We start from the raw sequence: 14,890 nt of genomic DNA, 5'->3' as shown, positions 1-14,890 counted from the left end.
TTTGGGACAAGGGCAGAAAGCTGTTGACGGATTGTTTGTGCAGGGTGTGTGTGTATGTGGGGAGCGAGTTCTTCCCCATGTACAACATGTCTAGTCAATAGCATAATGTGTGAGCTTTGTAGTGTGTGGAAATGTGCTTTTTAGAAACTGTAAATGCAATTGCTTTCTCTTGTCTGCCTTCTTGTAGCAAATACCTATGTGTGAACACACAAAGGAGAAATTTTCGGTTATTGTCCACTGAATTATGAAATGCATTGCTATTGTCATTTAATTATAGCTCAGAGGGAAATGTAATTATCAGTGTAATTTGCTTTCTTTTTACCAGTAATCACTATAAAAAGTTCCCTCAGATGTCATCATATCAGAGGATGCTCGTACACAGAGTGGCAGCTTACTTTGGAATGGATCACAATGTGGATCAAACTGGAAAATCTGTAATCATCAACAAGACCAGCAATACCAGAATGTAAGTAGCGTCTCTTGTGTTTTCCTTGTTCCCTTTCACAAGAGCTGATTGGTACCATGACTATGTGTAATTTTTTCCATTTTTATATGTAAGAAATACACATTTTGTATTGAGTGAATACTGTTTATCACTTTCTAGGGTGGGAGAGGAGGACAGGGATGCCTCCACAGCTAGCATTGTCAGCTTGTTTAAGGATTTAAAGGTAGTTAAGGAGAAATCAACCCAATCTGTTCTTTGCAAGAATTGTGTCCAGTACCTTGGAATGTTATGTTCCCTGACACCTTAGTGCCACCAATTACTGCAGAAATGAGTTTATTACTTCACATGTATACTCCTAAGTAATCTAAATTTACTTGGAACGTTGCCTCTTCCCTCGTTCTGGCTCTCCTTGCTTCAAGATTGTCTGCCCAACCTGATTATTTAGCATTTGGTTCCTCTCCACCACCTGCCACTGTTCATTCCCTTCTTCTCCTCCTGTTTCTAGTTCATTTTATTTTCAGATCTCATAGAGACCGTGGAGTTCTTACGGGTTATAAACTCAATCTGGTGGTTCAAATGCATTCTGGTTCAAATTTCTGGCAGGTTAAATGTGTGCTGACATACTTTATGCTCTCCTTTGTGAACTTCTATAAAGCTAGTAAAAGCTCAATACACAGTTTTTTGGCTAATTCAACAAAGATGCAGTCATGTCTGTGCCTATCAGCATCACTTCTTCTGCCGAATGTCCTTATTCTTTAACTATCATGGAAACAATGGTCTTACTCTCCCTCTTTACCTATAAACTACATAATGAAGAGGAAGTAATTACAACTGCATAATGCAGTTTTGAAATCTGGTATTGGAACAGGAAAGCCCGATTTGAAAATTACGTACTTCCTGTATTCAATTAGTAGGAGAAATAAAAACCTTTATTTCTTTTACATATCATAGAATCATAGAATATCCCAAGTTGGAAGGGACTCATAAGGATCATCAAGTACAACTCCTGGTACTGCACAGGTCTGCCCAAAAGTTTAGATCATGTGACTAAGTGCATCAGGCAAAGGTGTATTTACCCACAGCAAGGCAGCTTTTCCTTGCTTGTATCACTTCCAGTAGCTAGATGATTTACTTTGACTCAAACTGCTGAGGATGTATGTATGTGTGTATATTTTTAAATGCTATTATTTTCTATTGTAGAAGGCTCAGATTTTGATCTTGCAGAAGCAAGTAGTCCCTCTAGCCTAGCACGATAGTATTATTTCTCTGAACTCTAAAAACCTTCGATATTTGTGAAGTAAATTTAGGATCATGGAAAATTTCTTGTATATTCTTTTCATGGGCTATCCCTGAGATACTCAGGCACCTGAAAAATAACACTTACACATCAATGTTTTTAAAGGTTTAAATAAATCATGCTCCAAGGGTCTGATTTTGAAAGCTGAGAGAACTACAGCAACTCGATAAATGTGATGCTCAAACTGCTAACGCTTAGGATCTGATAATACCTGCCACCCTGTGCAAGAGCTATGTCTGGTATGAATATGAAAAAGCTGTGTATGCACCAAACTAGTGTTCATTTCTAAGCTGTAAATGAGGAAAAAAAAAAGCTTTTCTCTTAAAACGCAATCACATTTGAAAGCTTTTTAGGCATTCCTCTCTTTACAGTTGCCCCTTTTCCATTTGCGTTTATCACCTCTGTAGTGCAACAACTGCTACAGACCTTCCCTTGCAGCATTGCCTTCTCCTGGCTGACTTGGTAATGTGATATCATCACATTAGTATCTGGTAACACCTTGCGTGGCTGCGCATCTTGTATTGATAGCATTGGAAGCACTGATGGAAATGCTTGCACAGCACTTCTGGAGAGGACACCAGAGTCCTAGACCTCTTCAACAGCTGAAACTGAGTACTCTGGTGAAGCTGTGGCTTCTTGCGTGGTGGGAATGAGAAAGCAAGTCTGGTTACCAGGCATTAACTGATATGTCTATGAGCAAGTTCTGAGGACAGGATGCTGCAGGGGCGTGCTGGCTCCGATGACCCTTTCAGCTTTCAAGGTGGTGACGCAGGCTGGAGGCGAGTCATACAGCCAGACAGATTGGTTCTGACAACATTAATGTGCAGATCTTCCAGAAATAAACACAGGGTTTGGCCCTCATTTTTACTGTGAGTACAACCATTCTGTAAGCACCATATAAACTGCAGATTTTTATTCCTTCTGCAGTGTTTGATGGTAGATAACTGAATAGAGAGCTCATATTGCATCATGGTGCTTCCAGTGTGTTATCTACAATACTTTGGTACTGCTCTAAAGTAAAGCTTTGTTAAAAGTCCTTTCTTTTTTCATAATTGGAGAAGACAGCATGCTTTTTAAATGTTCCTGGCTCTGACAGAAAATAGATGTTGTTATCCAGTATGAATAAGGGTTGATGAGATTTTATTATCCATACCAAATAGTCTACAATTTCCACATCTGAAAGTGTGCAGTGTGATTTCATGTGTGCTTCATTTCAGTATTCTCAGGAGAAACAATTTTATGTAGTTCAGAGCCAACACCAAATACTGGGAATGTGTTGACTCTATTAATTACTACTTGGAAAATATCCAGCATACTGGAGTATCTGGAGAGCAATCAAAGGGCAGTTCAGTGTAGTTATGCTGTGCTGTAAGCCTGAGTCTTGATATTATGAGGGACCCCATAGATATTTTTGAAGATTTGTGTTCTGTCAATAAATTATTTCCTTATGCCATATAGTTTCCAAAATACGTAAGCTGCATACTCTGATAAGGCTTGAGTTCTTTGATTTAGAAATTATGTGCTGCCTGTTACTTCTGTGAGTGCGCGCCTGTTGGAGAAGAGCATATGACTGTGGAGTCACTGCGTGGGCTTGAATAAGCACCACGTGGCTTATTTCTGCAGTTGGGCGAGGGCTCATGTCACATTTTGGCTCCCACTTGCAGGCGATGAGTTGTTTCCTCACTCCAGGAAAAGAGGTGGATTCGCTTTGCTCAGCAGAGACTTCGTGTTTTCACTGCCCACAGGTGCCTGGAAGCACAAGTGTCAGAAGAGTTAATGGCTTTGAGATGAATGGGCTGGGTGGGAAGATTGGGTGAACAGGACTATATTAGATGCACCACAGTATGGAAAAGGGTCTGTCAAATGGAGGATATGGATGGAGTGGTTGAGGGCATTTAATTTCTTTCTTCAGTTGGCAATCTGATAGAGCAACATATGAACACTTTTGGGTACCTGTGCCAGTTAAAAAGTACCTCCTTTTAGGGGGCTTGGAATTGGAGAATGTGCTCATTGAGGAGGCTGTGGCTGGAAGGAGGGCTGTGACTTTGGTCAACCAGGCTGTTTTATAGAGAGGGGAAATTGATAGTAAAAATGCATTATGATTGGATTTTCTCCAGGATTGCAATCTTGGAGCTTTAGTCACCTCTCAATGGAACCTCTAAAGAATGCAGTCAGACCTTAATGACCACATTTTCAGTCTGAGGACTACTTATAATGAGGGGTTTAGTCTGAGGTGTTTTTTTTTTTTAATTGAAATATGAACAAATCATATTGTTTAACTTTTTTATATGAATTTAAACTCTAAAGCACAGAGGTGATCTCAACTAGCCAAATGCTTGTTAACCTGCAAAAGATAAGCCCGTACTCCCACTCTCATTATGGAATAGTGGGTCTTAAAAACAAATTATATTTCAGTATGTCTTCTGAAATTCAGACAACATATCTTTTTTTCCCGGTGTAACATCTTACAAAGTTCTGCCTAAACAAAACTGTCAAACATTAAAAAAAAATCTCATTCTCAGCCATATAAGTGATAAACATTGCACAGAAAATGGAGGACTTTTAGTATTGTTTTTAGACCTAGACAGCTCCAAGTACTAATCAAAATGAGATGTCTACTTTATTCAGTATGAAATTTCTCTTGTGTCATCTGTGTCTGCCTGTCACCTATCTAAAGATATACTAAAATGTGTAGGGAACTTAAGACAGTGAAATACGATCTAAACAGGGGTTTGGAATAGAGGCAATATGTTAGGGCATCCCAAATTGGAGACAAAAAATGTGTGTCACCTTCTGTGTATTTCTCGTAATTCCTATCAGACAACTGGAAGTACCTCAGAGCATTTTGCAAAAAATGTTCATATTGTAATATGTATCAGTGCAACCAAATTCATTCATTATGTTATCTGTGATAGGTGGAGAAGCATAGGGGAAGTATGTTTCACGTGCCTGGTAAAGGGAAAGGCTTTTCATTTGGTTGAGATCATCACACGTGACAAATATGTCTGTACCACAGCCCCCATATGTTCATGTACATTTTTATATATGCATGAGTGGCAAGCTTAATTAGAATTCAGAAGGTGGAGTGCTTATGATATAAAATGGTTGTATTTAGACACTTCATGCATTCTGAGGTGAACACACCTATTATGAACTTTATATCAATACTCACATTTTCGGTTATGACTAATTTTTTTTTTTCCCAAGATCATCATGAGTTATAATCCTTGTAATATCTGGTTCTTTTTTGCCTTGCTCTGTTACTATGTACATGTTTATATAACACTAGCCCAGTCAGAAGGTTTTTTCTGCCTTATAGATGCATTTAAAAGCTCTGGACAGTACTAAGATGTTTTAAGCAGTTCGTTACAGTTCAGAGCTGAACTGTATCAGCAGGAGACACACATAAAATATGTACTTTGTATGTCAGAACTACAAAAGTCTTGCACATTTTTCAATCTGCACTATTCTGTCTTCTCTGTGTAAGAGTGATTTGAATCACCAGTGCAGAAAAAAAAGTTCTCATAAGCTTTCTTTTGTATATACACAGTTATCTTTTTGTCGCTAACTTCTGTGCTAGTGGAGATGCACTGTGCTAATTTCACCATTTTACGATAAGAATCTGACTTTTGTACAGTATCCTGCAGACATATCAGTCAAATGGCATTTGCTGAATATTGACAATTTCAGTGAGGACTAGTTTCTAGGAGATTTTTTTCCCCTAGGCTGATGTTACAAGATCACTTCCTTGAGAAGCCAAATGTAACAGCCTGCAGAGCATTCAACAAAGTATGCCTTTCCCCTTGAGTGAATAAGGTATTCATAGTTGCTCAGTGTAAATGACTAATTCATTTAAATAGTTGTTTGCTGATGAGAAATATAGAACATTTTCTACACGCATTTGGTAATAGTTTGTTTTTAGTCAGGTATATGACAGTAGTTACAGCTGTGTATCTGAATGCATACATATATTGTTAAGTCTTAGTCAAAGCTATCAATATTTGCTAGAGTTTGAGGCATAGTTTTGTTTTCTAATGTTTTTAGTTTTGTCTCCCCACACACATTCAGATAATACAGAGTAGTTCTCTAGCAAATGGCCTGCTGAATGGTGTTGCATCTCCACTGAAGTGCCTTATGGTGCCCTTGATTATCATATATGCGCACAGGGTAATTGTCTTATGAGAACAGAATCACTTCTATGAGCCATATGATACAGAAAAGCATGTCAACACCATTATATTTATATATTTTTTTTTCTGTTGAGGTTACCTTCTTTCAGGGGAGTATTAATCCGGCTCTGTTACTTAGCTTTCTGTTGTAGTTACCTCTTTCCCATGCTCACTACAGCATAGGTCTTCCTTGACTACTAAGAAATAAATGAGAATTGGGGATAGCTGCACTTTCCCTCTGGCTTATAATTGGTGTTGCCTAATCAGTATACAAGTGTCGTGTTTTATGAATGAACAGAGGAATGTAAGGATGTGTAGGAGATGCGTGCAACTTATATGGAAAAGCTATACAAATGAGAAACAACACTTTAATTGGCCGACATTTTGTTCCAGTTTAAGACAAACATTAAGCAACCAAGAATTCAGTAAAATTTTAAAAACAATAAGAACACACATTAGTAACTATGAAGATTCTGTAGCTACATAATAAAATCTGCAGGTTTGAAGTAACAAATTGTTGGTTTTCAGAGATTTTATCTCTTGGACAACTTTTCATACAATGTTTTTTTTTAACTGGGATCAGATTAAGAATGTATTAGGGATAAAAAAAAAAATAAAAATCAATGCAATGTTAATTGTGTTTAGGATGCAAGAGCTCAGTTTCCCCTCAGTCATTGCTGTGATGTTTAGGTTTTAGTTTTCAGCTTATTGCTGGCCTTTCACACTGCAGCCTGGAGCTGGGCATTGTATCTTTACACACCAAGCAGGGGAAAGCTTTCACATCGCAAAACAAGTGGGGAACTTCCTGAGAAAGAATTCAGAAGAACATTAAGGGGGGTTACACATTCCACACTGAGATTCGGGATATGTTCACCTCCAGCAGTGGTCTGAACTACCTATGTATGTTACTAAGTGTCAGGGGTTTAGCAATATGTTAATATTATGCTACAGGCATTTGTTTCTGGCATAAAGTTGCAGTGTTGCTCTAAATGCTTTATCTGAGATTGTGCTTTCATCGTGTCAGTACTTGATGCTCATCTGGAAGAGAGTGAGCTTTTTTAATACCTCTTATTTCCTTTTGAATTTTGTTTGTTTTCTTTAGCTTGGCAATACTTGAATTTACACAGCCTTTTTTTTTTTTTTTTTTTTTTTTTTTTTTTGCTCAACAGATAGTCTCTCCTTTTAGTCACATGCCTATCTTACGTGTAAGAAAAGAAAAGTTGGTATACTTGAGGTTGACCTGAATTTGACTCTTAAATATTGTCTTCATTTATATGTCCGTCTTTGCAAGCTGTATACCAGACCCCATGCAAATGACTTGCTCTGTAAATGAGATGTTATGGTAAATGAGCCAGTTCTAATAGCTCCAATATTAAATTTTCATCTAATGTAATTTATCAAAACTAAATTGTTTATAATTAAGGTGGACATGTACTTTACAGCTGTTGTATAGTGTAATGAAATATTAGTTAGGCATTAATTGGAGGGCATCTGTGGTATTTTCTTGTTTTTTAATTCTTGCACTTACAAGATTGCAGTTTTAAGTTTTCATTAATGCAGAAGGATATGGTCACCTGGATTGCGTTGGGGAAAGAGGAGGTTACCTAGAAAAAGAGTGCTATAGAACAGCAAGGAGGTAATTCAATTGAAAGCTCTTCCATGCATATTTTATCACTATTAATCAGTATCTTTATATGCTCATCCAAGCTGTAGCAGAAAAGTGCCTGTTAATCAAGCTGCTGTTTGTCCAGTTTTTAAACTTTCAAATTACAAGAGGTGGGTCTGGAGATCTGAAATAGCATCTGTGATTTACTCTGAGTTAATTCCATAAGTAGTGGAAATCATGTTTTAAAATCTGGCCTGTAGTTTTCAGAAATGAGCTGTTGATGTGCAAGTAAGTATTTTATTTTATTTTTTTAATGTAGTGAACATTGTTCTTTGTAACTGCCTTTTATAATTCTGTTGCATTCCTCTTGTTTAATGTAGGAAGCATGACAAGATCAGTAGAAATGAAAAAATATCTAATTTTTGAGAATTTTTTTGACTTTACAAGAAAAGTCAGTTGCTTCTGCTCTCCAAAGATAGACTTGCTAGGCTGTCTCTGACATGTTATTAAAAAACATGCTTTTCTTCAGGCCACTGATCATTCGTGGTGTAATAAATGAAGATACACCTCAATCTGAATTTAGTAATATTTATAAAAGGCAAGTAAACGGTGCTGGCTGCGCAGGGAGTCTACGCTCTACCAACGCGCACACACTAACATCGAACTTTCTAAATATACAGAACATTGCTTTTACATACTAAACCCGAGTATGCCTATACGTATGTACAATTAGAAAAGGTATCAATTGAAACATAAACATGGCAAAGTTTTAAAAGGCAAGTGTTTAACAAACAATCCTTTAAGTCTATTACTACTAATGCCCATGACTGGGGGAGCCCAGTTGGAGTTGCTAGTCCTGGTTGAAGTGCTCCCACATCTTCCATAACTTCATTAATTTTTCTCAAATCATATAACAGTCTCCATCTTCCATTCCTTCTCTTGATTACAAACACCGGAGAATTCCAGGGCTAGTTGTGGGAACAATATGTCTCGCTTTAGATTGTTAAGCAACTCGGCCTTTGGGCCTTATGTACCCTATTTTTCCCGGATCGAAGGGAAACGTATCCATCTCCTTTTCAAGGCTAATAGGGCCTGGGTCAAAAGGCACGTCCAGGTCACCAGGGGGCATCTCTAGCAGCGGAGGGGCCGATGGTGTAGCAGTCGGATTAGTAAAAGAACCCACAGCTCCCTCACTGTCTGGCAAACCCCACGTTTCTGACTGTGGCTCCCCATGGCTCTTTAAGGCCTCAGAGACTGCTCGTCAGTTGCCGAGCAATCCCACCGCAACCTTGTCATTTTTAGTAGCAGAGTCCCACACCTTGACTTCAATTTTCGACCCCCATGGCCATGCTCCCACATCTCTCCCTTCTTTATTAACATCAACCATCTTCTTGACATGAAGTATTACTCCATGTATCACAATGGGATGACTTCTGATTCTTGAGTCTGCCTGCTCAAGAAGGAGAAAATGCCTATGGCTTGAAGTGGAAGTAAGCAGAAAAATTTATGATGTAGCAGAGCATTACTTGTATACATTGTGTATTTGAAGAGGACTAGCAATTTCTTAATTAGCTTGTCAGCTTTTGGGGAACCACCTTGCCTTCACTGGAAGTCTTCAAATCTTATACTCGCTTTCCTTTTGTTTCTCTCTTCCTTGTTAATTTTTGAACTTCTGAGATGTAAAAATGTAATTTGAAAGAGATCGCTGCAGCTATGCAACACTAGTTTTCCGCTACTTGGAGAGTATGCCACATCCTTAAAAGCAAACATTAATGAATTCTGCAATATGCTATTCTACCATTCCAGAGCCTCTACTAGCTGGAAATAAATTGACACTATGCAAAATGTTCAGTCTAGCTAGAAATCTTGAATATCAAGAACTAAATCCAATCCAGGGGATTGAGAAGCAGGTTCCTGAGGTACAGAAATAATCCTAGCTTGATCACAGGAGGACAAGAGAGTATTTTGAAGCTCTCAGTCCCTGGCTGAGAGAAGGCTTTACATTTCAGCCCCATGCAGCAGAAGAGCTGGTATTTCAGTGCACCCTTGGCTTGCTGTGTTCTTCCGGAGCAGGTTTTCATATTCTGGTCACAAAATACTGGGCAGAATATTGAAGTATGTACTCAGGCAAACTCAGTACTCAGGGAGTCAAGATGTACTGTGTTTTTCCATCTGTAGGTTAAAACAGAAATTAAGTGTTGGGAAGTTTTGTGACGGTCATGAGCTGTGTTATGATAAATTGGATTAAAGTCTTTAAATACTATATGGTCTGAAAGAGTCCAGTATCTGGCCCTCTGCTTGGTCCTCATGCAGAATAACTTGGTATAGAGGAGATTCAGTGTACATAGTCTCTCTCTCTCATGTAGCTTTCAGTTTCACCATTATCTTCATAATGATAAATGATAAATGCTACCAGCGACAGCCCCACAGAAATCATGCTGCTAGGGTACTAGGACAGAAAATTTTGAAGCGGTGAGGGTTTTTTTTTTTTTTTTTTTTTTTTTTGCTTGTTTTTTAATACATGGCAATCTACTTGCCTTCTCAAAGGAGTGGGAGAAGGTGGCAGACTCCTCACCTCTGTGGGAGTGTTGCCATGGAGGTCAACAAGCCCCATGGTTGGTGATAACATTTGACTCAATTCAGGAGACACCTTGCTGTCTCGGACTGCTTGTTCTCTGGCCGTTAAGAGATTAAAGTTGTTGGGTGTTTGCTGTTGATGGGCAAAGTTGTTTGACCAATGAATAGTTAGTGGAAACGTACTGCTGTTGAGCGAAAGGTATAAGAAGGGAGCCTGTCCTCAGTAAAGGAGTTGAAGTAAGAGTTGAAATTATATTATCAATAAAGAAGTAGCAGTCACTGATCCTAAAAGAACCCTGGTGTCTGTGTGGTCCTTATGCCACACACCTCTGAACAACAGCAAGAAGAAAACAAAGTCTTAGCTTCCATGTAGTGTTACAAGCCCTGGTCTTTTCAATCCTGTAAAATTTATGAACTCTGATCATTTCTAATAGAGAAGGAGAATGCCTATCGGAATTTTTGTGACTTTTAATATCCTTGTTGTTTGGTAATAAATACAGAACGTGTTTAGTGTGCAGATACTGTTCTGAAAACTGCTAGAATGTACAGTCTGTAACCAGAAAAAATGTAGCATTTGGTATTTGATTTTTTTTTCAAGTGCTACAGCACTTTGTGCAGGATAGATTTTTTTGATGTCTTTCAATGTGCTTTTATCATCATAACAGAAGTTCTTAGTGACTCATACTATAAAAGCAGCAATCTGTTAATGAGGCATTTACCTTCAAATGCTTGAAATGCCATCTTGAGTGGTTTTAAGTATTAAGTTATGATAATATAACTGCACTATACTTTAACAATTATCTGTATTTAAATTCCCACTCTGACTTTTAGTAAGTGTGTTTGAGCATCCATCAGCCCCTGAATACAGGGTCCACCTTTCTCAAAACTATTTTTCTGAGAGAATTTAATCAAATAATTTAAGCACTGGGGCTGTAATTCTGCTGCCTTATATCATGTAGTTGGTGCCTTTTGACAATGATGGTATTTGTTTCCAACTTACATTCTGCAAGTTCAAGAATTTACAAATCCACATACCTTCAAGATCAAAGCAGTCAATTTTACTGCAGATAATAGACTTTGGGCCCAAAAGGTAACGCAAAGAGTAAAGCAAAGAAACAGTAATGCTTACATAGTTTTATTGTGGCTGTAATGCAGAGCCATAGGAGAGCCTCCGGCATAAAACCAAAAAAAAAAAAAAACCAAAAACAAAACAAAACAAAACAAACAAAAAAAAAAACCCACACAGCCAAGTGCAAATAACAAGAGAACATGGTTAAACCATCAGAACACCTGTGTAACAGTGCCCTAAATCTTCACAACTTCTCCGCATCCTGTCAGAAGATGCACTTCTTGCTTGCTCTTGCGGTCCCATTACTCTCCTGATGGTCTGCTTATGGAAGAACACAGAGTCAGTTCTTCATTTTGTTTGCCAGATGATGATCCTGAGAGTAGAGTACCCAGGGATGCTGTTTTGCCCGTTCTTAGCCCCGTTACCCTACTTGTCTCCCTATGTGTTGTCACTTATTCAGGAGAGAATTATTAGCATCCTGTCCCCCATTAAGTGCATTAAATGAGCATTGCATTCAAATGCAAAGCTGCACTTTTTTTTTTTTTTTTTTTTTTTTTTTTTAAGACTTGTGCATACCACAGCGATCTTCATTTTTGAACTTGCTTTCCAATATTCCGTTTCTTCAGACAGCTGCCTCACTGTTACCTGTGAGGTTTTTGCAGATGATAAATGCTACATTTGCTAGATTTTAAACTTTATCAGGCGCTGTACTGGTAAACTGTCTTTTCCACACATGGTAAGGTTGTTGCTTCTTTTGAAAGACATCATGCAACAGCCTGTGCACTGTGGTGCTGTCAGAAACATATGCCACATAATAAAGATGTATGCACTGTGTAAGTCAGCCCTGACAATCCCAGACTGCTTCTGTGCTCTGCTATTACAGTGACTAAGTCTTGAGAGGCATAACATTCAAAGCTTGTGCTTGTTTTTTTTTTTGGTTGTCCTTTTGGTGTGGTATCTGTGTTTCCTGTTTCCTGGCCAGTTATTTCAGAACTAATTAACTTATTTTAAATGAGTGCAGATTTTTTTTTCCAGTTCCATTTCTTATCTTCCATATAAACGTTTATGAAAGTTCATTAGGATGTTTCTGAACATAATGCATGCAAGAAAAACCCCATGACTTACTTAGTGTGTGTATCCTGATGGCTGTTACCACTTGGCAAAATGATTTTAGAATCTGTTGTTTGATTAAATACTGAATACCTGGTTAAGACACTTATGTAGTAGGGTTTTGTTTGTGTGTATTTTTTGCCCTTTTTTTTTTTTTTTTAACATCTTATAATTGCTGACTTGGAATGAAAAGCATTAAATGAGCGCATAATGGGGAATTCTCCTTAAATATTCCATTAACAAGTATGCCTGAGAACTCTGTTCTGTCATACTGAAATAAATTGAGAGGAACCAGTAAAACCGCTGTATTGGACTTTCGGAGGGCTGACTTTGAGCTGCTCAGGACACTGGTTGGTGGAGTCCCTTGGGAGGCGGTTCTGAAGGGCAGAGGGGTCCAGGAAGGCTGGGCGCTCTTCAAGAGGGAAGTCTTAATGGCGCAGGAACGGTCTGTTCCCACGTGCCCAAAGACGAGCTGGCGGGGAAGAAGACCGGCCTGGCTCAACAGAGAATTGTGGCTTGATCTTAGGAGGAAAAAGAGGGTTTATAAGCTTTGGAAAAGTGGGCAGGCCACTAAGGAGGACTTTAAAGAAGTAGCGAGGCTGTGCAGGGACAAAATTAGGAAGGCCAAAGCTCATCTGGAGCTCAATCTGGCTACTGCCGTTAAAGATAACAAAAAAACGTTTCTATAAATACATCAACACAAAAAGGAGGACTAAGGAGAATCTCCAGCCTTTACTGGATGCGGGGGGAAACTTAGTTACAAGAGATGAGGAAAAGGCGGAGGTGATCAATGCCTTCTTTGCCTCAGTCTTTAGCGGCAATACCGGTTGTTCTCTGGATACTCAGTACCCTGAGCTGGTGGAAGGGGATGGGGAGCAGGATGTGGCCCTCATTATCCATGAAGAACTGGTTGGTGACCTACTACGGCACTTAGATGTGCACAAGTCGATGGGGCCAGATGGGATCCACCCAAGGGTACTGAGAGAACTGGCAGAGGAGCTGGCCAAGCCGCTGTCCATCATTTATCAACAGTCCTGGCTATCGGGGGAGGTCCCAATCGACTGGCGGCTAGCAAACGTGACACCCATCTACAAGAAGGGCCGGAGGGCTGACCCAGGAAACTACAGGCCTGTCAGTTTGACCTCAGTGCCAGGAAAGCTCATGGAGCAGATCCTCCTGAGAGTCATCATGCAGCACTTGAAGGGGAAGCAGGCGATCAGGCCCAGTCAGCATGGCTTTACGAAAGGCAGGTCATGCCTGACGAACCTGATCTCCTTCTATGACAGAGTGACGCGCTGGGTGGATGAGGGAAAGGCTGTGGATGTGGTCTACCTTGACTTCAGCAAGGCTTTTGACACCGTCTCCCACAGCATTCTCCTCAAGAAACTGGCTGCTCTTGGCTTGGACTGGCGCACGCTTCGTTGGGTCAGAAACTGGCTGGATAGCCGGGCCCAAAGAGTCGTGGTGAATGGAGCCAAGTCCAGTTGGAGGCCAGTCACTAGTGGCGTCCCCCAGGGCTCGGTGCTGGGGCCGGTCCTCTTTAATATCTTCATCGATGATCTGGACGAGGGCATCGAGTGCACCCTCAGTAAGTTCGCAGATGACACCAAGTTAGGTGCGTGTGTCGATCTGCTTGAGGGTAGGAAAGCTCTGCAGGAGGATCTGGATAGGCTGCACCGATGGGCTGAGGTCAACTGCATGAAGTTTAACAAGGCCAAGTGCCGTGTCCTGCACCTGGGGCGCAATAACCCCAAGCAGAGCTACAGGCTGGGAGAGGAATGGTTGGAAAGCTGCCAGGCAGAGAAGGACCTGGGAGTGATGGTGGACAGTCGGCTGAATATGAGCCAGCAGTGTGCTCAGGTGGCCAAGAAGGCCAACGGCATCCTGGCTTGTATTAGGAACAGCGTGACCAGCAGGGCTAGGGAGGTGATCGTCCCCCTGTACTCAGCTCTGGTGAGGCCGCACCTCGAGTACTGTGTTCAGTTTTGGGCCCCTCGCTACAAGAAGGACATCGAGGTGCTTGAGCGGGTGCAGAGAAGGGCGACGAAGCTGGTGAGGGGCCTGGAGAACAAGTCCTACGAGGAGCGGCTGAGGGAGCTGGGCTTGTTCAGCCTGGAGAAGAGGAGGCTCAGGGGCGACCTTATCGCTCTTTTTAGGTACCTCAAGGGAGGCTGTAGCGAGGTGGGGGTTGGCCTGTTCTCCCACGTGCCTGGTGACAGGACGAGGGGGAATGGGTTTAAGTTGAGCCAGGGGAGTTTTAGGTTAGATGTTAGGAAGAACTTCTTCACTGAAAGGGTTGTGAGGCATTGGAACAGGCTGCCCAGGGAAGTGGTGGAGTCACCATCCTTGGAAGTCTTCAAAAGACGTTTAGATGTAGAGCTTAGGGATATGGTTTAGTGGAGGGCTGTTAGCGTTAGGTTGGAGGTTGGACTCGATGACCTTGAGGTCTCTTCCAACCTAGAAAATTCTGTGATTCTGTGATTCTGTGAACGCTGAAGTGAATGGAAGAATGAGACTACGTCACATTAAAATCACCATGATGATAATAGAAAAGTCATATAACGGATGTTGCTATCAAATCTTGACCTCTTTTTTTTGTTTGTTTTTAATTTGATAC

General features: G+C 40.4%; 1 protein-coding gene across 1 annotated transcript in view; it reads left to right on the top strand.

The window, feature by feature from the left end:
* ARPP21 (cAMP regulated phosphoprotein 21) overlaps positions 1-14,890 on the top strand; it is a 149,605-nt gene that overhangs the window by 46,640 nt on the left and 88,075 nt on the right. Inside the window, 1 exon segment of the mRNA XM_032180750.1 lies at positions 326-466. Within this exon segment, the coding sequence (XP_032036641.1) occupies positions 326-466 (141 nt within the window).

The sequence above is a fragment of the Aythya fuligula genome, chromosome 2 (genome assembly GCF_009819795.1).
Source record: "Aythya fuligula isolate bAytFul2 chromosome 2, bAytFul2.pri, whole genome shotgun sequence".
NCBI classification, from domain to species: domain Eukaryota; kingdom Metazoa; phylum Chordata; class Aves; order Anseriformes; family Anatidae; genus Aythya; species Aythya fuligula.
This window is presented reverse-complemented; position numbering and strand designations above follow the sequence as displayed.